The sequence below is a fragment of the Chiloscyllium plagiosum genome, unplaced genomic scaffold (assembly GCF_037043375.1).
Source record: "Chiloscyllium plagiosum isolate Xiang-an unplaced genomic scaffold, Cpla_swu_hap1 HiC_scaffold_7, whole genome shotgun sequence".
Lineage (NCBI taxonomy): Eukaryota > Metazoa > Chordata > Chondrichthyes > Orectolobiformes > Hemiscylliidae > Chiloscyllium > Chiloscyllium plagiosum.
In genome coordinates, this window is record NW_028270145.1 from 35,091,398 (window position 1) to 35,115,202 (window position 23,805).

General features: G+C 43.9%; 1 protein-coding gene across 4 annotated transcripts in view; it reads left to right on the top strand.

Annotated features, from left to right (window-relative positions):
• LOC122551916 (receptor tyrosine-protein kinase erbB-4-like) overlaps window positions 1–23,805 on the top strand; it is a 1,076,277-nt gene that overhangs the window by 917,786 nt on the left and 134,686 nt on the right. For all 4 annotated transcript variants that reach the window (XM_087988891.1, XM_087988893.1, XM_087988894.1 and 1 more), the window contains one exon: window positions 22,111–22,266. In XM_087988891.1, the coding sequence (XP_087845017.1) occupies window positions 22,111–22,266 (156 nt within the window). The remainder of the gene's footprint in view (window positions 1–22,110; window positions 22,267–23,805) is intronic.

Below are 23,805 nucleotides of genomic sequence, written 5' to 3' on the forward strand. Positions count from 1 at the left end.
TCTCTCCCATGTGTAGTCTGAGTAATAGTGAAAAAAGTGGAAAGTATCGTGCTCAACACTGTGTAGTCATCAGCGAACACCCTCACTTCTGACCTTTCTATTGGAGAGAAGGTCATTGATGAAGTAGCTGGAGATGAATGGACATAGGACACTCCCCTGAGGAATTCCAACAGAGACGTCCTGGAGCTGAGATGACTGACCTCCAACAGTCACAACCATCTTCCTAAGGGCCAGGTATAACTTTAACAGCAGAGAGTTTCCCTCCTGATTCCCAATGATTCCAGTTCTGCTCAGGCTACTTGACACCACATTCTGTTCAATTCTGTCTCGATGTTAGGGGGCAGTCACCATCAGTTTCCTTCTTGATTTTAACTCTTGGCCATGTTTTAACCAAGGCTATGATGAAGTTAGAAATCCAAACTGGGTGGAACAGTGCAGGGTTATTGCTGAGCAGGTGCTGCCTGATGGCACTGTTAATGATACCTTCCATCACTCTCCTGATGATCGAGAGTACACTGATGGGGTGATAATCAGCCGGGTTGGATTTGTCCTTTTTTTGTGTGTAAAGGTCGCACTTGGGCAATTTTCCAAATTGTTGTATAGATATCCATGTTGTAATTGTGCTGGAGTAGCTTGGCTAGGGAGGCAGCAAACTTTGGAGCATGAGTCTTCAGTACTGTTGCCAGAGTGTTGGCAGAGCCCATAACCCTTCCAGAACCCAATGCCTCCAATTGTTTGTCAGGCTCAATCAAATTGGCGCAAGTTTGGCACCTGTGATGCTAGCGACTTCTGGAGGAGGCAGAGATGGATCATCCACTCGACACCTCTGGCTGAAGATTGCTGCAAATGCTCTAGCCTTACCTTTTGCACTGATGTGCTGGGTACTTCAGTCATTGAGGATGGGGCTATCATGGATCACCCTCCGCTAGTGACTTGTTTAGTTGTCCACGACCATTCACAACCGGATGTGGCAGGACTTCAGAGCTTAGATCTGATCTATCACTTGCTGCTCATTCTTTATGACAAGCCAGTAATACTGTTTGTAGCTTCACCAGGCTGAAACCTTACTTTCACGCATGCCTGGTACTGATCCTGGCATGCCTTGCTGCATTCTGCATTGAACCAGGATTGATCCACTGGCTTGATGGTCATGGTTGAGTGAGTGATGTAACAGATTGTACTGGGGTATGATTCTGCTGCTGTTGATGGCCCATGGCACCACATGGATGCCCAATCTTGAGTTCTAGGTCTGTTTGAAGACTGTCCCATTTAACCTGGTGATAGTGCCACACATGATCAAGGCGGCATGTGTGGGCATGTGTGGGCGGCACGGTGGCACAGTGGTTAGCACTGCTGCCTCACAGCGCCTGTAGACCCGGGTTCAATTCCCGACTCAGGCGACTGACTGTGTGGAGTTTGCACATTCTCCCCGTGTCTGCGTGGGTTTCCTCCGGGTGCTCCGGTTTCCTCCCACAGTCCAAAGATGTGCAGGGTCAGGTGAATTGGCCATGCTAAATTGCCCGTAGTGTTAGGTTTAAGAGGTAAATGTACGGGTATGGGTGGGTTGCGCTTCGGCGGGTCGGTGTGGACTTGTTGGGCCGAAGGGCCTGTTTCCACACTGTAAGTAATCTAATCTAATCTAATCTAATCTAATCTAATGATGGTTTGAAGGTGTAACTTTGTCTCCAAAAGAACTGTGAAATGTTCTGGGCACTGTTACCAATATGAAAATGGTCACCAATATGAACAGTAGGCAGATTGGTCAGGTAAGGTTGTTTATTTTTCCTGCTCATCATTTGTCACAAATCCAGTCTTTTGGCTATGTCCTTTTGGATTAGACTAACTTGATCAATAGTGCTGCTGCTGAGCCACTCTTGGTGGGGGATTCTCTCTTGATGGTGGACTTTGAATTCCCCCACGCCAGAGTACATTGTGCACCCTCACCACCCTCAGTGCTTCCTCGAAGTGTTCAACGTGGAGAAATACTGATTCATCAGCCAAGGGAGGATGGTACATAGTAATCAGCAGGTGGTTTCTTGTGTTTGACCTGGTGCCACAAGACTTCAATGTTGAGGACCCACTCTCTTCTGACTGTATGCCACAATGCTGCCACCTCTGCTGGTCTGTCCTACCAATGGGACAGGATATATCAGTGATGGTGGTGCTTGGGACATTGTCTACAGAGTATGGTTCCGTGAGTATGATGATGTAAGGCTCTGGCTTGACTGGTCTGAGAGACAACTCTCACAGTTTTGTACATTAGTCAGGAGGACTCTGCAGGGTTGACAGGCCTGTGTGTTTTGTTGTCATTTCCAGTACCAAGGGTAATGCTGGATTGAAGGTCTGGTCTCATTCCCTTTATCAGAATTCGTAATGGTTAGATACAACTGAGTAACTTACTAAGCTCTTTCAGAGGTAACCAGATTTCTGTGGATCTGAAGCCATGTGTAGGCCAGACCACGATGGCATATTTTCTTCCATGAAGGATGTTAGTCAACCAGACGGAGTTTTTTTTTAAAAGACAATTGATAAGATCATGGTCACCGGTGGACAAGCTTGTTTTTATATTCCAGATTTTGAAACTTTTATTCTAGTTTCTTTATTTAATTCCAAGTTTTTAAAATTATTAACTGGAGTCAAATTTCGTCTAGAGACAATAGCAGTATGCCACTTCCTGTTGCGAAATGTTGACCACAGTGAAGGAGATATTAAAGGCGGTGGGCACATTAAAGGCGATGTTATGTTTGTGATTCACTAGAACCATAGATGGAACACGAGCTGAATGGAGGGGGACCTTGACTAGGGAATAGTTTGTTGTAGGTCTGTCAGCTCCACAGTCAGTTTGAGACTGTTTCTCATAGCTCCCATCTCCAGGTCACCTGACCTGCTCTCTTAAAGGGGCAGCACACACCCAACTGCATACGCAATAGGTGTTAAAGGAGATAGATATATTAAAGGCATTGGGCATATCAAAGGCATAGTGTGTATTAAATTAGATGAGTATATTAAAGGTGACGTACATATTAAAGGCAATAGACGTACTAAAGTCAATATGCAAATTAAAGTCTAAATGTATATTAAAGACAATGGGTGCATTCAAGGAGATGGGCATATTAATGGAGATGTATATAATGAAGGTGATGGGTGTAGTGAAAGGCAACTGCTGTTGTCTGCACCCTGAGCAGCAGTGAAGACCTCTGGTGTCATACAAACTAATATTTTGAATTTTTGCCGCAGAAAATCTGTAGTAAAAGTGTCCTTCCCTCAGCTGACACTATTGTTTCCTTTAATGTTTTGGTGAGCATCCTACTTTCCTGATTCGTTAGTGGGAGCATTAATGAACTGTACTTTGCTGTTGCCATGACCTGTCTCCCCTTTATACAGCACACGCTGTACAATCTATTGGGTCAAACCTACAAAGTTCACAAACATATCAAACTTTGCGTCTTGGCAGGTGAGGCGCTTGTGATGTACGTGGCATTTGAGAGACAAACCGAAAACAGGCAAGGAAAGCATTTCTGAAGTGCTTCTGTCAAGATATTTATACATTATCATTCTTTCTTACGTTTTACCTGCATAATAAAATGCAAGTGACAAAACTGCATATAAGAAGTGCTGGATCTGTCAGGAATGTGTTTGATTTGGACAGTGTAGAGAGAGCTTTACTTGCAGTTTGAAAAGGTAAGGAAAGTTTTTCTTCCAGTTTGAAAGAGTACAGGCAGCTTTATCCTTGTGCTGGATCTGTTTTGGGAGGGTTTGATGGAACAGTGTAGTGTATCTAACCCCTGCTCTACCTATACTGTGAGTGGTAGTGGAAGCCAATGTTAAAGGAGCTTTACTTTCAGTTTAACAGAGTAGAGGGAGTTTTGCTCTGTATCTAATCCTGTGCTGTCCCTTCCCTGGGAGTATTTAACAAGGACAGTGTCAAGGGGCGTTTACTTTCTGTTTAAATGTGTAGAGAGCATTGCTCCCTGCCCTGGGAGTATTTGATGGGGACACTGTCGAGGGAGGTTTGCTTGCATTTTATATTCAATTTAAAAGAGTGGAGATAGCTCTGTTCTGTATCTGACCCCACACTGCTCCTGTCTTGGGAGATTTTGATGGGGGCAGTGTCAAGGGCATCTCTTCACTTTCAGTTTAAAAGTGGAGAGGAAGTTTTGCTTTCAGTTTAAATGGAGAAATTTTATCTTTGGTTCAAAAGAACAGAGGAAATTTGACAGTGTTTCTCACCTGTGCTGTCCCTGCCCTAGGAATAATTGACATCAACAGTGTAGGGAGTGAGCTTTACTTTTAAGCTTGTAAGAGTAGACAGCACCTTCTTTCAGTTTAAAAGGGTAGAGAAACTTTACTTTGTATGTAACTTTATGCTGTACCATTCCTGGGAGTGTTTGATGGGGGACCTTTACACTGTATGGATCCTTGTGCTGTACTTGTTCTGGGAATGTTCCGTTTGGACAATTGTGGAGGAAGCTTTACTTTCAGTTTAAAAGAGTAGAGATAGCTTTGCCAGTTTAAAGGAATTGAGAAAGCTCCACTCTATATCTAACCCCATGCTGTACCTGTTCTTGGAGCGTTTGATGGGGACAGTGTAGAAGGAGCTTTACTCTGTATCTAACCCGATATTCAACCTGCACTTGTAAATGTTTGATAAGGGCAGTGCAGGGGAAGCCTTACTCTTTATCCAACCCATGTTGCACTGGTCCTGGGAGTGTTCTATTGAGACAGTGTAGAGAAAGCTTTAGTCTGTATCAAGCCCCGTAATGTCCCTGTCATGGGAGCGTTTGATTTGGGATGTGTAGAGGGGCACAGTCAGGGAGTATTGATTGACATTAGTTCCCTGACTAAGGAAGCGTTCTATTACCCTACATCAACATCGCTCACCTTAATGAAACCAAATAGCAAATTATTTTGGAAAAAGAATAAGATAGATGGTAAAAGGAACAGCGGATGTTGAATTTTGGTTACTGAAAGATTTATGAGTGCGTTGTGACTAACACAGCCTCTATTGGGTTGTCTGCTTCAGAATAAAGCCTGGGGCTTTCTGATGATGTTCACATTAGAACAGTGCCCTGCAATAAACTGAAAGAGGAAAGTGCCCCACAGTCAGGATATGCAGCTAATTAAAATAAACGGTTAATAAATAAACACAATAAAGAAAACTCATTCAGAAACAACCTGGAGGCAATTGTTGTGGAACAGATCCACTGCAAACTAATGGCATTTTAAAGTTATCAAAGAATGCAAGTAAATATGTTGAGTGGAGTTTCGGAAGTCAATTGATGAGAAAAAAGGCAGTAGCTGTCAGCTGCAGTATTAATTATATCATTTTCCTTTTCTCTCCAGTAATTTGGTGCCAGCATAGAATGGCCCTGGAGAGCAGTATTACTCAGGCTGCTATAATGACTGCGCTCCTGTAATCACTGTTCTTATTAAGTAACTGGAAAACCTGCCAACTTTCATTTTGGTTGTTGCACCTCAGCCAGCCTAACCCCCTTTTTACCTTCAGTCACTCACAGACAAACATGTGAAACAGAGACCAAATCTGCTTTGGGCGCAATCGTGATCCAGGAACAAATTGCATCGAAGATTATGCTGGTTTTGGAAAGTGTTCTTTGTCCCCCAAAAGTTTCTGTTCGAACTCATTAAAAATTTGAAAATTATCTTTAAGAATGATAGCTTGGCGCAGTTCAATGAATACATTGTCAATCCATTTGATGTCAAAAGACTTGAAAATGACATTTAAACATTATGCGCAGCGTCGCTTGCTAGTTATACCGGGGTACAGTGGTCAGTTTCTTTGTAACCTTAGTTTACAATTATATTGCGAAGCTTATAGCTTCTGCCTTATGGATTTTTTTGTGCCAAAAGCTACAGCTTAACCTTTGAGCTTTCCTTGAAGGTCTCCAAATCAGCATGATTCTTGCAGAAATACCGAACAGAGGTTGCATTCATCCTGAGGATCCATGTATTTTTAAACTCGTGCAACATATTGCAGAAACTCAAGATGCACTGCAGGCATTTGCAATTAAATTGCACAATCTGTTGCAATGGTTGCACTGATTTTGGATAAGCAATCCCAAATTGCCTAAAAAAAAAGCCAACGCAAGCACACAGAACCCTTCGTATTATCACAAGAATATTGTCTGAACCTTTGTGTGGAAATACATGGAACATCACATTTCACCCAAACATTTCATTACCCTCATTACAAGCAACTTGTCCTAATTACAGTTCCCCATTTTCCTTATTTACCAATCTAACTTAATTTTAATTGATCACATAATTTCTGCCTCAGCCATAATCATTGCAAATGGATTCCACAGATCACATCCCTGACTGTAAAAAAAAGTTTTTCTGTCCTTTTATTTGAAGTCTCTTACATTTCATCCTGCATCTCCTCTGCCGGTTAGCTCACGTCGCAAGGGAGCTGGTTCACAAATGGAGAATGATGTCGACAGTGTGCACCGGTAGAGGTTACCACAAAGGATTCGATTTCTCAATCTCTCTCCTCACATGAGGCGTGGTGACTGTCCGGTTAAACCGCCACCAGTCATCTCTTGCTATTGAGAATGCAGCCCTATGGTCCGGTAGGACTTTGGTGACTTTACATACCCATGGCCCCTGGTCCTCAGCAGTATCCTTGTTAATGTACATCATGTCATCTTTCAGGCCCCACTATCCTTTCTGCGGTTTGAAGCCCAATAATGCACAGTGCCTCAGCTGATCAATGTTTCATAAAGCCCCATCTTATCCTTTGTGTTATAACTCTCATGGTAAACCCTATTCATGTCCCCCACTCTCTCGACTCATCCACACATAAGTAGCTCCACATCTACCCAATTGAATCCATTAAAACTTTAAGAATCTCTTTCCCAAAGTGAAATACTCCATCCTGTTCAGGCAGTTGCACTTTCTCAATTGTGGAAATATCCTGACAAATCTTTTCTGCACTTTCATCAAGGTCCAGTATCGTTACTGCATTTCCATTGACTTGAATTACTGTTTTCAGACCATTTCTATGTAGTGGCCTAGACATAGCATGGTAGAGCCATACAGCATAGAAACAGGCCATTCAACCCACCATGTCTATGCTGACCTACAAACACCAAACTATACGAGCCCCATTTACCTGCAGTTGGTCCCTAGCCTACTCTGCCCTGGCATTTTAAGTGCTTATCTAGATGTTTCCTAAATGTTGCGAGAGTATCTGCTTGCACCATCCTCTCAAGGAGCACATTTCATATTTCTTAATTTTTTTCCTCAAATTCCATCAAATCATTTACTCTTTACCTTAAATGTTGGGTGGCACGGTGGCTCAGTGGTTAGCACTGCTGCCTTACAACACCAGAGTCCCAGGTTCAATCCCACCCTCAGGGGACTGTTTGTGTGGAGTTTGCACATTCTCCCCGTGTCTGCATGGGTTTCCTCCGGGTGCTCCGGTTTCCTCCCACAGTCCAAAGGATTGTGCAGGTCAGGTGAATTGGCCATGCTCAATTGCCCAAAGTGTTAGGTGCATTAGTCAGAGGGGGGGTGGGTTGCTCTTCGGAGGGTCGGTGTGGACTTGTTGGGCTGAAGGGCCTGTTTCTGCATTGTAGGTAGGTAATCTAAACTTATGCCCTCTGGTCTTGGCCATGTTTGCAATGGGGAAAAGATTCTCTCAATCTTTTGTGTCTGTGACTCTCATAATTCTGTATATCTCAATCAGATTCCCCCGTCAGCTCCTTTGCTCCAGGGATACCAAACTCAGACTATCCAGTCTCTTCTCATCACTGAGATTTTCCATCCCACGCAATATCCTGGTGAATCTGCTGTGCACCCTCTCAGGTGTAATCACGTCCTTACTCTAGTGTGGTGCCCAGAAATGCACACAGTATTCCGTCTGGGGCCGAGCCAATGCTCTGTAAAGTTGTAACTAGATTTCCTTGCTCCCATCTTCTACGGCCTGACCAATGCAGGTGAGCATTCCACATGCCTTCTTCACCACCTGTCTATCTGTGCTGACACCTTCAGGGATCTATGGATTAGTGCACTGAGATCCCTTTATCCCTCAGTACTCCCAAGGGACCTACTATTCATTGTGTCAATCTATTTGACCTCCCTGGGAGTAATCCTGTTGAAAATCATCTAAAAGACTATGTGTAACTCTATTGATCTTGTTTGTTGCAAGTATCATTTTCTCCAGGTATTTTCACCACAACTGGTTCGAAGTGTGTTTAATACATGGGGCAGTCTGCCTGTTTCACTTATGAGTAGACCATAATATTCCAGCTAATGGACGTTCTGTTCAAGCAATGATTCCAGTTCTACATGAGTTCCCTTGGCCAAGCCCACATCCAGGTCAGAGAGAGGACCATGCCAGGCCAAAACTGCATCCACACCAAGTCAAGAACACATCCAGGTCAGAGAGAGGACCATGCCAGGCCAAAACTGCATCCATGCCAGGTCAAGACCACATCCAGGTCAGAGAGAGGACCATGCCAGGTCAAGACCACATTAGGTTAAGGAGGGTCGTGGCAGTTCAGAGAAAAGTACATTCAGGTGTGGGGAGGTCAGACCCCATTGAAATCAGATTAACTTGGGGAAGATCTCGCTTTGCCACTATCAGATTATATCTGGGATACTCTCGTGTTAAGTAAGGAATGATCACAGAATTTCAAGGCCTCATTATGGTCAGAGAGAGTTTCTGTAGGCTGAGACTGTACCAACTTGTCCAAGAGTTTCTGCATTTAGACCAAATTAAAGTGAATAAGACTGACTCCAGGGAGTGTCCAGGTCATTAGAGGGACAACGGTTGGAACTGCAGAGTAAATAACTGAAGAGCAAGTCTCCTTTGAAAGGAAACTGTATTGAAATTGCTCCTTACAAGATGAACAGTCTTGTTCCTTTAATATTTTGCATTAAATTAATATTTTGTAGCTGCACAGGAAAAAAAGTTCCCACAGGCTTTCTTTCTCCATTAAAATGTCAATCTTTAACTGTAGATTGTGATGCATTGCATAAATATCCAATAGCAGGTGCTGATGATACTAAATACAATGGAAATTTCAAAACAGGGCATCTCCATAATGTTGCAATTTGTTTTGCAGTTCGCTCCTCCTTTTAATCTGCTCCCCAGCCATTTCCCCAGTATTCTTCCTGGTCTGCTGCAGTAAAGTTGAAGAGTTTGTAACTTCCTGCTGCCTGAGCATGAGGCACTGAATTATGTAAGGCACTGTGAATGAACCCAGCCTGGTCAGTTCAGGTGCAAATGATTCTAGGGGCAAGAGATTTCAATTATATCGATAACAGGGAAGAGCTAATTCTTCTTAAAGGAGAAGAGGAGGAGATGTGAATGAGATATTCAAAATACTTGAGGGGTCTGGACTGAGTAGATAGAGAGAAACTGATCCCATTGGCGGAAGAGTCAAGAGCCAGAGGATTTCATGCATTTGGCAAAAAAGTTTAAGGAAGAGATTTTCTTTTTAAAGAGCGAGTCATTTGGGTCTGGAATGCTCTGCCTGAGAGCCTGAACAAGGCAGATTGAATTATTACTTCCAAAAGGAAGCTGGGTGAAGTGAGAGGGAAATGGTAGGTTTCTGGTGTGGTGGAGCAGTTAAGTTACTTTTACAGAGAATCAACATGGACACTTTGGGTCAAATGGTTTCTGACTGTATTGTAACCATTCTGTGATTCCGTAAGAGGAGGCAGGAGCATTTTCAGGCTACAGGGAGTGAATTTGAAAATTGTGGCATTGCTGGATTGGGAACCACTATACATCACTGGACAGACAGATGCTGGTTTGGAAGCCACTGAACATCGCTGGACACAGAGGTGACAGATTGATGGCATTTGATGTGAGTTTGGATATGCATGGACTAGCTAAAGATTAGATTAGATTACTTACAGTGTGGAAACAGGCCCTTCGGCCCAACAAGTCCACACCGACCCACCGAAGCGCAACCCACCCAGACCCCCTACACCTAACACTACAGGCAATTTAGCATGGCCAATTCACCTAACCTGAACATTTTTGGATTGTGGGAGGAAACCGGAGCACCCAGAGGAAACCCACACAGACACGGGGAGAATGTGCAAACTCCACACAGAAAGTCGCCTGAGGCGGGAATTGGCACTGGCACTGTGAGGCAGCAGTGCTAACCACTGTGCCACCGTGCCGCCCACAATTACCAAAGGTTACGCAGGATCCTGGAGGTATGGTTGTGGTTAAATGATTCGATCCACTCCTGCAATTTTCTCACATCTCAAGATGTTTGCTTCTGGGAAAGGACTCTGGAAGTGAGTGAAGTTAAAAGCAGCCTTGTGTATATTTAACAACGCAATCTGTGCTTGCCTGTTTCCAGCCATCTTAAGCTTCCTGTCGCCCGGGGAGGCATAGCATGAGATGGTCAGAGGACAATGCATTTGAAGGCACAAAACTTAGAAAAGCCTTCCGATCAGCTTAAGTGTGGCATGTGCTTTTCAAACTGCGTAGCAACGGAGTGTATCAACTGCTTGAACATTCTGCTGGCTAAGTAATTACAAGCCCACTTGAGACACCCTGACAAACTCCCCATTGTGCAGGAGGTCAATACAGGAACAGACATGCGGCTTCAGTTTACCGTGACTGTTTTTGTAAAGATGAGTAGCCAGGCAATCAGTGCACAATGTGAAGAATGTGCACAGAGTGGGGCAGCTGTGAGAGCAGGTGACATTGCCATGTGGAGGTTTGGGAATGCCACTGCAGCCACAGCTTCTGCTTTTCACAGGAGACTGTTTGCCCTTCTCAACAGGCAGCAATATGGGAGAGAGCTGCGGAGAGATCAATAGGTAGACTACTGGTTGCCAAGTTTTACTCCCTGCCATTTTTCCAGTTCAGTGATATTAGGGAACTGAAAAACTCCATTTGTGCTCATTGTCCCTCTGTCCTCTCAATTGTGACCTTAATATCAGGCAAAGGCATGTGCAGATAACCAACTGCGTTAGGGGTTGTGTCCTGAGTGAAGCCTTGGGTAGTAACACTTGTTTCTCAGTTGATCTCATTTGCTCCAGAGAGATCTGGGCAAAATCATGACTTCCCTGTCTTGGCAACATTGACAGCAGTCATGTCACTTTGTTCCCTCCCCTCTCCATTCTCTCACTGGAATCCCACCTCTCGTTCCATTCACTGTCCTTTTAGCTCTGCAGCACGAGAGGCCCTTCTGCATACCCAGTTAATCATTCCTTATGGTTCAAATTGGCTAACTACTGACCTCATTAGTTTCCCCAAGTCAGATTATTCCAGTCAGTTCTCAGCATCAGTGTTCTGCATTTGGAACACGACATTGTGTCACTCTCTCTCCTTGAGATACGCACCAGTGAACATTGTCATTCTGATCCAGCACCAGCTGCGGATGCTCACGATCTGAAACAAACAAAAACGGAAAATGCTGTAGCAACTCCGGAGGTCTGGCAGCATCAGTGGAGGGAAAAGCGCAGTTAACATTTCAAGTCCGTTGACACTTCGTCAGAACAGTTCTGCCAGACCTGAATTTCCTAACTTCTGTTTTTATCTCTTCCAGCACCAGCTGGTAACCATCAGCATCATCCAATGCTACAGATGTTAGCCCAGCTGGTGAGTTAATCCAGGCTGGGCCTGGCATGGTTAAAAGGATGTAGTCAATTGAATTTATAGGTACATGGGCAGATGTTCCCCCTTTGACCTGTTCTCTTCCTTTCCCTTTGAATTTACGATTCCATTCTGGTTTAGCCTCAAGTTGCTATTTCCCTGCTCCGTGTGAAAGTTTCCTTCTACTTTCTCCCACAAGCCATGAACGTAAGCCTCAATCCATCCTTCCTTGGATCAAGACGCAAGCAATGGTGCTCGTGTTGTTTAGCTTGGCCTGTGTTCCAGCTTATTTAAAGAGAGGCTGTATGAAAAACACTGAAGTGCTGGGTTATGATTAAGGAACACAGGGTAGGTATAGATGGAATATTCAGGCCCAGACTTAATAACTGAAACACAAAATGGCCGTCAGAAAATAATCAGCTATTGTTGATGGCCAGTCAGTCGAATTTAACATCTCAAAACAACTGTGGGAAAGACACTGTTCCACAGAGACTCATTTCAGAAAAGATGAACAGAGGAAATGCACTTCTCCCATTCTCTTACATAGTTCGTAATTGCCTCCAATGTCAGCTTTGGTGTCCAGTAACATGATGTTTCCCTTAACCTGGTGTTTGTAAGAGTGTGGGGAAAGTGAGGACTGCAGATGCTGGAGATCAGAGTCAAGATGTGCTGCTGGAAAAGCACAGCTGATCAGGCAGCATCCAAGGAGCAGGAGAATTGATGTTTCGAGCATAAGTCCTTCACCAGGAATGAGGTTGTAAGAATGTGATTACCTAGGTCCCTGTTAGACTCCTTGATCCATCTCTCAACCATAATTTTCCATGAAGTTGTTACATCAGTAACAGGTATGTGAGATTGTGTTGGGTGTGTTGCGCTTCGGCGGGTCGGTGTGGACTTGTTGGGCCGAAGGGCCTGTTTCCACACTGTAAGTAATCTAATCTAATAAAAGGGTAATGCTGTCTCATCATATCAACGTGGCGTCTTCAAACACCGGGGAGGCTCTGGCTGACCAGGAAACTCTCTCACTTTCACACTGGCATGGTGAAAGGATTTACAGATTGAGAATCATTCTGTCTGATCGTGCCCTGGAATATCCTATGTGGCGATCAGGTCCTGGGATGGGACTTGAAGCGAAATGTCCGATCTAATGTACAGTCCCATGTGCAGCAAGACCTACATCTAGTATGGGTTGTTTGCGTGTTAACAGCCTGTTGCACTTCCTGCTCCATTTCATTGAAGCTAATGGGCTGGTTTTTACAAGTCTGCAATCCTGACAGTCACCCTATACAACTTAAATAGCATCTAATTGCTTTATGGTGAGATCTCTCAAAGTGATCTTATAGTGCAGATTCATAGTTCCTTGAAAGTGGAGTGGCAGGTAGACAGGATAATGAAGAATGCCTTTAGTACTCTGGCCTTTATTAGTTAATGTATTGAGTATAGGAGTTGTGGCTGTACAGGATATTGTTGAGGCCACTTTTGAAAAACTGCATTTAATTCTGATCTCCCTACTAGAGGAAAGCTGTTGATAAGCTTGAATGTGTTCAGAAAAGATTTCCAAGGATGTTGCCAGAAGTGGAGAGTTTGAGCTATAGAGAGAGGCTGAATAGGCTGGGGTTGTTTTCATTGGAGTGTCAGAGGCTGAGGGGTGACCTTGTAGAGGTTTATAAACTCATGAGGAGTGTGGATAGGATAAAATACAAGGCCTTTTTCCCAAGGTAGGGGAGTCCGAAACTAGAGGGTATAGGTTGAAGGTGAGAAGGGAAAGATATAAAGAGGACCTATGGGGCAGCTTTTTCAAGCAGAGGGATGTGTGTATATAGAATGAGCTGTCTGAGGAAATGGTGGAGGCTGGCACAATTATAATGTTTAAAAGGTGTCTGGCTGGATACGTGAGTAGGAAGGGTTAGAGGGATATGGGCCAAATGCTGGCAAATGGGACTAGATTACTTTAGGATATTTGGTCGGCGTGGACAAATTGGACCAAAGGGACTGTTTCCTGGCTGTACATCTCATTGACTCTTTGACTCGATCTTAGTCGAAAGTCCCATCTCCAAGAGGCAGTTCTGTAGACCCACTAGCGCCAGCCCTGAAGTGGTGGCCACAGCTGGTACTACAGGCAAATCGCCCCCTGAGGAGGACACAGGCAGGTTCAGGATCAGAAGTTTCAGCAATAGAGGCGAGTAGGCCAGGGTCAAGAAGAAGATGGCAAGATTATGGGGTGGGGAGTCTCCTTGAGCATAGGGAGAATGACAAAGGGCAATCTTTCCCCAATCCTTACATGCCTGACAACAAGCCCACATTACTAATTTTGGCAAACAGTGTGGGTGCATCTCTTACTGAACTTTACCAACATCCCTGCCTTCATAATCACTGGCCCAGTGACACTAAAAATTAAGTAGACTTAAAGAAGAGAAGCTTCCTCTGTTTTGTACTTCAGTATTTGTAATTCTATTGGGAATTTTAAAAATGCCCTGTGGAAACAATGCTCTAATTTTCCGTTTTGTAAGAAAAATTCTTCCAACTTCTCATCTTGTATAAGGCTTCACCCTCTTATTCTACTTACACAGCAGCAATCACAGTCTCAATTAAATAATTTTGTGCTACCTTTTGTTCTTTTTATGAAAGACTAATCTTGCAAGAGAAAGTGTTTGATCTACAAGGTGCAAATGCACTGTGGTCAATCAGACTGATCCACTTGCACTGCACTGATGTTTTGCGCATACACAGTGACTCAAGCTCACTCCAAGGTACAAGCACAGAGTGGTTCTAGCTCTGATACTGACACAGTCAAGTGGCAGTGCTCCAGAACAAATGGTTGTCAAGGTTCAGCTGCAGGAATCAAAAGCGTTGGAAGCTACCTTTGATATCCTGTCGGTCTCCTGGGAGCATAACATTTCTATTTGCATTTTACAGGCTGCTGAAGCTGAGCTTTGAAACAGACCATCCAGGAAGGACCTGCCTAACACAGATGCAGGCTAAGCTTTCACATGACAGCTTGGATCTTCAACTGAGTTAGGCAGATACCCTCCCTTCAATAGTGCAGATTCTGGGCACCATCAGAAGAGCGTCTACTTCAGAAGCTACAATGCCTGACTGTTGGTTCAAGAATCATATTTTCCTCTCTGTTTTCTGCGGGTCATCAGCCGTACCTTTCTGACTTGATGATGCATCCAATACACCTAACCAGCTTTCCTATGTTGAAAATTCAAGGGAGAAAGATATCCCAGGGTCTCCAGATATTCTGCAGAACATAGAATATTACAGTGCAATACAGGCCCTTCAGCCCTCGATGTTATGCTGACCTGTGAAACCCAATCTGAAGCCCTACACTATTCCATTTTTATCCATATGTTAAACCAATGACCATTTATATGCCCTCAAAGTTGGCGAGTCTACTATTGGTGCAGGCAGTACATTTCACGCCCCTATGACTCTCTGAGTAAAGAAACTGCCTCTGACATCTGTCCTATATCTATCACCTCTCAATTTATAGCTATGTCCCCTCACCCCGTGCTAGCCTTCACCATTCAAGGAAAAAGCTTCTCACTGTCCACCCTATCTAACCCTCTGATTATCTTTATTGTCTCAATTAAGTCACCTCTCGACCATCTTCTCTCTGACAAAAACAGCCTCAAGTCCCTCAGACTTTTCTCGTAAGACCTTCCCTCCATACCAGGCAACATCCTAGTAAATCGCCTCTGTACCCTTTCCAAAGCTTCCACATCCTTCCTATAATGCTCCAAGTGTGGCCATACCAGAGGCTTGTACAGCTGCAGCATGACGTTGAGGCTCTGAAACTCAATCCCTCTCCCAATTAAAGCTGTCACACCATATGCCTTCTTAACAACCCTATCAACCTGAGTGGCAATTTTCAGGGACCTATGTATATGGATACGGAGATCTCTCTGCTCTTCTACACTGCCAAGAGTTTTCCCATTAGCCCAGTACTCTGTCTTCCTGTTACTCCTCCCAAAGTGAATTACCTCATACTTTCTGCATTAAACTCCATTCCGATCCTTGTGGTACACCACTAGTAACTGAACTCCAGGATGAACATTTCCCATCAACTACCACCCTCTGTTTTCTTTCAGCTAGCCAATTTCTGATACAAACTGCTAAATCACCCTCAATCCCATGCCTCCATATATTATGCAATAGCCTACCATGGGGAACCTTATCAAATGCCTTACTGAAATCCATACCCACCACATCAACCACTTTACTCTCATCCACCTGTATGGTCACCATCTCAAAGAACTCAATAAGGTTTATGAGGCACGACCTACCCTTCACAAAACCATGTTGACTATCCCTAATCAACTTATTCTTCTCTAGATACTTATAAATTCTACCTCTTATAACCTTTTCCAACACTTTGCCCACAACTGAAGTAAGGCTCATTGGATTATAATTACACGGGTTGTCTCTACTCCCCTTCTTGAACAAGGGGATAACATTTGTTATCCTCCAGTCTTCTGGCACTATTCCCGTAGACAACGATGACATAAAGATCAAAGCCAAAGGCTCTGCAATCTCCTCCCTGGCTTCCCAGAGAATCCTAGGACAAATACCATCCAGCCCATGGACTTATCTATTTTCACACTTTCCAGAATTGCTAACGCATCCTCCTTGTGAACCTCCATCCTGTCTAGTCTAGTAACCTGTATCTCAGTATTCTCCTCAACAGCATTGTCTTTTTCCAATGTGAGTACTGATGCAAAATATTTATTTAGCGCTTCCCCTATCTCCTCAGGCTCCATGCACAACTTCCCACTACTATCCTTGATTGGCCCTAATCTTACTCTAGTCATTCTTTTATTCCTGATATACCGATAGAAAGCTTTAGGGTTTTCCTTGATCCTATCTGCCAATGACTTCTCATGTCCCCTCCTGGCTCTTCATAGTTCTCTCTTTAGGTCTTTCCTTGCTAACTTCTAACTCTCAAATGCCCTAACTGAGCCTGCACGTCTCATCCTAACATAAGTCGTCTTCTTCCTCTGACAGTTCACATTCTGAAACTGTCAGTCTCTGACCTGATTCTGTCAACATAGTTGTCAAATGTACACAAAAAGTCTAAACCATTATACTGATAATGGATGACAATCCAAACATGGCATCATCCTCTTCACAAGCTCATGTCTCCAACCCAAGTGAGCTCAGATTTTCCTCACTGAACTTCAACAACTTACTTTGACAATAACTATCCTTCTTTCAGATGAGTTGTAAAGGATCCCACTGCACTATTTTGAATTACCATGGGGAGATTTTACACAGGTGTCCAGGCAAATATTTACTCCTCAACCAATATCATTAAAGCCCACAATCTGATCATTGTCATATTGCTGCTTGTGGGATTGTGCTGTTTGCAAATACTGTCATCTGCCCTCCTAAATTGGCTGTGAAGTGCTTTGGAGTGTTCTGAGGTTGTGAAAGGCATCTATATACATTCAGGACTTCCTTTCTCAGATTCCTGACTGTACACTGAATGACTGAAGATTTATAACCTAATGTTGTGGCTGAACTTTATTTGCTTGAGGAGATTCTGAAACTCCTGTTTCTCTCTGTATTACCCATTACTGAACATGTCAGTTTTGTAAAATGTCACTTTGATGGTTATTTGTTAGAGTTCTGCTTTCAGTCTCGACAGGACTGAGATTATCGCCACTTCTGGCACTTATTGTATTGAGTCACCAAAGCCTCCGTTGAGTAGAGTTTGCAGGGTCTTGGCAAGTGACTCTTTCAATTACACTTTAGCTGATTGATAGGTCTGCCAGATTAACTCCCAGGCTTTAATGGTGAAAATGATCTCCCAGTGTGTGTTAGCACATTTGTGATTCAGTTTGCTCTCAAAACAAAGCCCTGGATTTAGCCACTTCCATTACCTTTCAGACATGTGGAAGGAGAGAATAATAATTCACTAACTCATAGAGATAGTTCAATTTACAATAAGAATGCAAGGGCTGGAGAAATCCAGCAGGTCTGGCCATGTCTGTGGAGAGGGAAGCAGACATTGAATCTTGCATCTTTTTCGATAAGTTTTTGGGAGGGGTCCTCATTATGAGGCCCAGAGAGATTTCTCGGTGTATCTTACCAGGCTCACTTCAGTAACTCTCTACCCCACTGCTGTGACACCCCACGTGTCCAATTTTATCTCCATCTTACAATGCATCATTCCCCAAAGAACTCACCAGATCTCAGCCAAGAAACCAGCGTCCCAAGAAACCTCACCACCTTTGCCAACCTGTTGTGCGCCTGGACAAGCACTGTCAGTCCAGAGCTGCCCTGCATGGTTCCCCTGATATTTACCCTGAACATTGGCAGAGAGAAATCAGCACCTCACTTTGTGAGAGGGGACCCGGGATGCTGATGGATACGGTGGTGGAAATTGGGGACATCCTCTTCCCCCAGGACCAGTAGTGGAGGCCACAACACTGCATCGTGCCAGCCTGATCTGAGGTTGCCATCTAGTTCGGTGCTGTTTTCGTGATGTGGAGGAGTGCCCAGCAACTGTAGGAAGAAGGTCAATATCTTGCTCCAATTCTCCAAGGTACATGCCACCATCTTCTTTCCGACTCCTCACTCTAACTCTAACTCCATTTCCCCCACCAAGACCCATGTTCTGCTAGTCTCACACAACACCTTCCCTGATTCACTCTCACCCAAGCCAACTCCTGACACCACTATCCCTGCATGACATCTGTGCTTGCCACCTCACTTGCTTGGGACATGTTTTCCAACTTCACCAACAGTAATGGCTGTGTCACCCACCTGAACTCCCTTAATACTGATTCCGTCTCATTACAGGACAGAAAGACTCAGGATGGGTGGTGGACAGCTTGACATTTGTCTTCTCACCCCTTTATGAGGACAGCATCCTAACTCTGACTGTCCCAAGTGGCTGACTGACAATTTCTAAGACCCTAGACTGGTACTGGAGGCCACCCTTGACTTACTGTGCCAGGATCCCCTGATCAAAGTCCCTTGACTTGACTGAGGACTATTTACAACCATGATAAGCTTCCTGGCATTGCATCTGCACTAAACAGCATGGCAAGACAGACGTAATGTGAGCGTGGTATCTCTGATGGATGGAACCAAAGGCAAGGATGTGCAAGGCAGGGATGCTGAGACTATCCAGGCAGGCTGACAGCAAATGAGCAATGTGAGAGTGAGATGCCCACAGATACATTCTGTTTCAGTCCATGAGCTTGGTGTAAGTCTCTGAGCATGCAGTGTCCTTGCTACAGCATTACAATGAAAGTTCCTGGTGTAGCCCAAGGTGCAGCAGTGCAGCGAAGAAGTGGATTAGAGATGTGCCATGATGGTTCTTAGAGACTGGCAGATGTTGGATGCCAGTATCCATGAACGTGGAATGCTTGTGGCCTGTCCATGAAACGTGCCCTGAGATGTTGGTGCCTGGTCTCTAACATGAAGGCCTTTTGAAACAAGCAGCAAGTTGAAGTTGCCAGGTACACGCCCTGACTTCCATGTTGAAAATTCTCATCATCGAACTTATTAGATGTATTCGGTAAGATCGGGAGTTGAATATTCGTAAGGCGGGTTGTCGGGTTAATATGGCCCTTAAGAAGCAGAAATTTCCCCTGAATTGGTAACTCGCTGTTAACTGGAGAGAGACTCACCTCACCATTCAGAAAATGCAGAAAAGTTGGAGTGCGATGCATCCAGCCTTGAGATGGACTTATTGTCCGATTCTGCCATAAATCTCACTTTAGCCTCTGTAAGATCCCACCCTGAGTTAACGCTTTGAATCTGATGCCAGTCTTCTTCAGATCACAGTTCAATTCATACCTGACATTTGGTCGGCATGATTGTCGCATGCACCAGCGGATCAAGCAGTGTTCAGTTAAGAGGAAAGATTGCAAAGATGAGGCTTATACTTATTTCTGTGAGTATCAAAAGTTAAGGTTTAACCTAATTGAGGTATTTACAATGATTAAAGATTTCAATTAAATAGGTATTCAACTGGTAAAGGAATCTAGAACAAGGGACAAATACCTCAAGTTAGAGCAAAGTTATTCGGAGTTCATTCAGCAGTTCTGCTCAGAAAGGATAATGAAAACCTGGAATTGTTTGTCTCATGAAGCTGCTGGGGTTTAGAGTCAACTGATAATTTAAGATGGACGATGGAGTTTTATTAAGGTTTGTGGAATCAAGGTGGGCAGACAAAGAACAAGATTACTATATGCCTGCTCGTGGCCCTATGTTACCCAAGATGCACTGCAACACATCGCCAATGCTCCTTCAACAGCCCTTCCCAAACTCATGAGCCTTACCACCTGGAAGAGCAAGGGCAGCCTGCATTTGGGAACTATCTCAGACCCTCTAAGCACCACACTACCCTGGCTTTGATATACGTGCTTTTCATTTGAATTCCCTGCCTAATGGCATTGTGCATGTCCCTTGAACCCGCAGGCAGCAGTGGTTATCCAAGGAGACGGTTAACAGCCAACGTTGTCTATAAGCTGCAAGAAACATTGGTGTTGCTCACCAACACCTCCTGACGGGCAGCTAGGGATGGGCAATAAATGCCAGTCCTGCTCGCAATGCTCATATTCCAAGCATTCAGACACTTCTCTCAAAAGATGAAAAAAACCTCCAGAGTCAATCTTGAACAAATCCTGAGCAATTCCTCAATGATACCTGAAGACAGACTGCAAAGTACCAGAATAAGATTTGAGCATCACAGTAGGGACAGATTTTTGAGTGTAGATGTAGATTACTTTTGGTCAGCAAGGAAGTGAAAGGTTATGGAGAAGTTGTTGGAATGACTGTATAGAGTAGTTAGATCAGCAGTGAGCTTATTGAATGGTGAAGCAGACGCAAGGAGCTGAGTGGTCTATTCTTGATCCTAATTTGTGTGTTTGTATGTCACCATTCCCACCTTCCCATCCCTTTTCACCTCGAGCAGTGTCACTCCATTTCAATTTCACTGGGCAATCAATGAGAATGTGATGCTTCAACTGTAGTTCAGCCCTTAACCAGCATTTGGCCTTCATGTGCGACCTGTTGCTTCACTTTCACTGGCCAAGGTGTTTGGAGTGTCATCAGTGTAAGTGTGAATGTGATTGTATTAGCACATTAGCAATGAACATGTGGGCTGGCTTGGGAGAATGATAACCGCCAGTCTCAGAGGTTAAATTGAGGCCCAAGGTTGAGGACTGAGCTCTCCAGCTTCAACACAGGTGAGGAGACAGGCTTAACAGCTACAGTTCTGGGAGAACATCCAGTTTGGGGAACAGAATAAAACAGTAACATCACATGGAAGTTCTGCGTTGATTGCTTCGTGATTCAAAAAGCGTAATTTGATTTTTTGTAAGCAGGTACTAACTGAGAAATAACAGGAATAAGGTCAAGTAAGGGCAAACATAATAAAGTGAGGTGAGCAAAGTTGGCTAAGGGAAGTCATGAACCCCAACTCTCCCAGACGACCATGTGAAGGAGGCGGGTACCCCCAGCTGTAGAGACTTAAGGTTTTGGACTGTTCTCCCTGGAGAAGAGAAGGTGGAGAGGAGATCTGATAGAGGGTTCCAAAACCATGAAGGAACTGGATAGGATAAACAGGGAGATGCTGTTCCCTCTTGTAAAAGGGACAAGAACAGGCATAGATTTAAGGTAATTTCAAATAGAACGCAAGGTGAGACCAAACCTTTTTCACTCAGTGAGTAATTGGGGTATTGATGCACTGCCTGGAAATGTAATGGAGGCAGGTTCAGTCGAGGCATTCAAGAGGGCATTTGCTGATTACTTGGATAGAAATAATGTGCAAGTGTTTGGGGAGAAAGCAGAAGATTGGCGGAAGGTAATAAAGTTGATCTGAAGAGCCAGTATGGACATGATGAGCCAGGTGGGCCGTAACTTGGTCAGGGTGTGGGAACTACAGGAGAATACCATAGTTCATAAAATATTTGGGGATATAGCTGGCACTGGCGTAGAGACTGGGAAGCTTATAGGTGAAATAAGAGTAAATGAATTCCAAAAGTGAGAAAGAAATGAAATCCAAAACAGAGTTAACGTGCATGTATTGTAAATGCATGGAGTATTGTAAATAAGGAGTTGTAGGCGCAGATTGCCTTGGGGAAGTATGACACTATGATAATAAAGGAGACTGACTCAAGGAAGGCCAAGACTAAGTGTTAAATATTCTGTAATTCTGTACGATCTAAATGAGACAGTACCCTTTCAACATCTGATGCTAGATGGCATCTTATTGTTTTGGATCTGGATGATAAAACAAGGGAATGAATATGTCAGCATGGACAGAGACTGAAATCTCATGTTGCTGAATCTTTGATAGCATCAAAGTGCTATAATTATCAATGGACTATTTAAATGGGGGCACGTTTGGAGCTGCAGCTATCGAAAATTTTCCAAATCACTCAAATGATTGAGAGTACATCTAACTGGAACTGAAACCTTGCTGCAATATCTTTCAACACTTTATTTTTGTATGTTATGCCAAAAACATGAACCAATTAAAATGGATGTGAATTTTTGTGTGGCAGGGAATGATGTACCTGGAGGAGAGGCGACTGGTTCATCGAGACTTGGCAGCAAGGAACGTCTTGGTAAAGTCACCGAATCACATTAAGATCACAGACTTCGGCTTGGCCAGATTGCTGGATGTGGATGAGAAAGAGTATAATGCAGATGGTGGAAAGGTTAGTGAAATCATTGGTTCTCTTCCGTGGAATTAATTAGAATTTACAGCATTGAAACAGGTCATCTGAGCATCCTGCTCCATCTTGGTATTTATATTCCCTCCTGTATTTATCCATCTTTATCTCACCCTCATTTGCTTATCTAACCTCATCTTAAATGCAATTGTGCTAATCACCACCCCACCTGCTGTGGTGCAGGAACATGAGAACAGGGGTGGTCCATTCTGCCCCTCGAGCCTGGTGCAGCATTCTGGATTAAGGCTGATCCTCTACCTCAACAATATCCCCAGTTTTCACTAATAGCTGGGTAAAGATTTTTTTTTGAACTTGCTAATGGATTTATTACTGACTGGCTTACATTTACGAGCCTTGGTTTTGGCCCCAAACCCCCGCACACCCCGACCCCGACCCCCACCACCCCGCTGGAACATTTTATCTCCATCTGTGGCACTGTGCAGGGCTGCTGCATGCGAATTTTAGTTCAGTGTCCACGAGCAACTCATTTACATGTCGATTATCTAATTATGATCTTTATCTGTGCTACCTTCCATTAATGTGTTGTGTGTGTGTCTCACTTAAGGAGGTATCCTTGATTGCAGGAGATAATGGCCCTCCCATTCAGCATAATATATAGGAGTTTGACAGTGCTTGGTCACCCTTTCTCCCAAATTGGGCAAACTTTACTTCACTTTCAAAGATCACCTTCAGTGAAATTATAGCAAACAACAGTACCTTTTGTGTTGCTTTTGTTGCTGACTGAGGGTTTTATTAAAGTGAAGGCCTATTAAAATTCTCACGTGCCTCCTCAGTTATTTATCTCAGAGGTACCCCCATTGTGAGGGAGGCGCTAATGTCATTCTAAACCTATAATTCTTTTCACTGCGCTGTAGGAGGGAAACGTCCTCTGCTGACTGAGCGGACTATTCCTCTGTTCCCCATTTCTCAGTGAAAATGTTCAAAACAACAGTTTTGTACTCTCATGAGGAATAGCCATCAAAATAAATCACCGCATGCAAGGATTTTATCTTATTTTTACCCCTCCCCTGCCTACGTTGTTTCAGATTCTAGCTTTTTTCACACCTCCAACCTCCCTTCTCCTATCATTGATGTACAGACAGCTGTAAGCAACCCTGGCTTTCTACCCCCCCTTCACATCTAGCCCTACCCATTCTCCCCCCCCCCCCCAAATCAGTGAAGATACTGCTTGAAACTGAGTTCCTCTGTCAAGCATTTGGTCAGCTTCCCTCATATCTCTTTGAAACCAAGTGCTTTATAGAATGAGCTGCCAGAGGGAATGGTAGAGGCTGGTACATATACAACATTTAAAAGGCATCTGGGTGGGTATAGGAATAGGAAGGATTGGCAAATGGGGCACGTTTAATTTGGTATATCTGGTTGGAATCGATGAGTTGGACTGAAGGGTCTGTTTCCATGCTGTACATCTCTGTGACTCTATGACATTAATGGCAATATGTCAATGTTATTGTTTCTCCTCTATAACCTGCATTCCTCAAATCGCAAAACACACAACTTTGCACA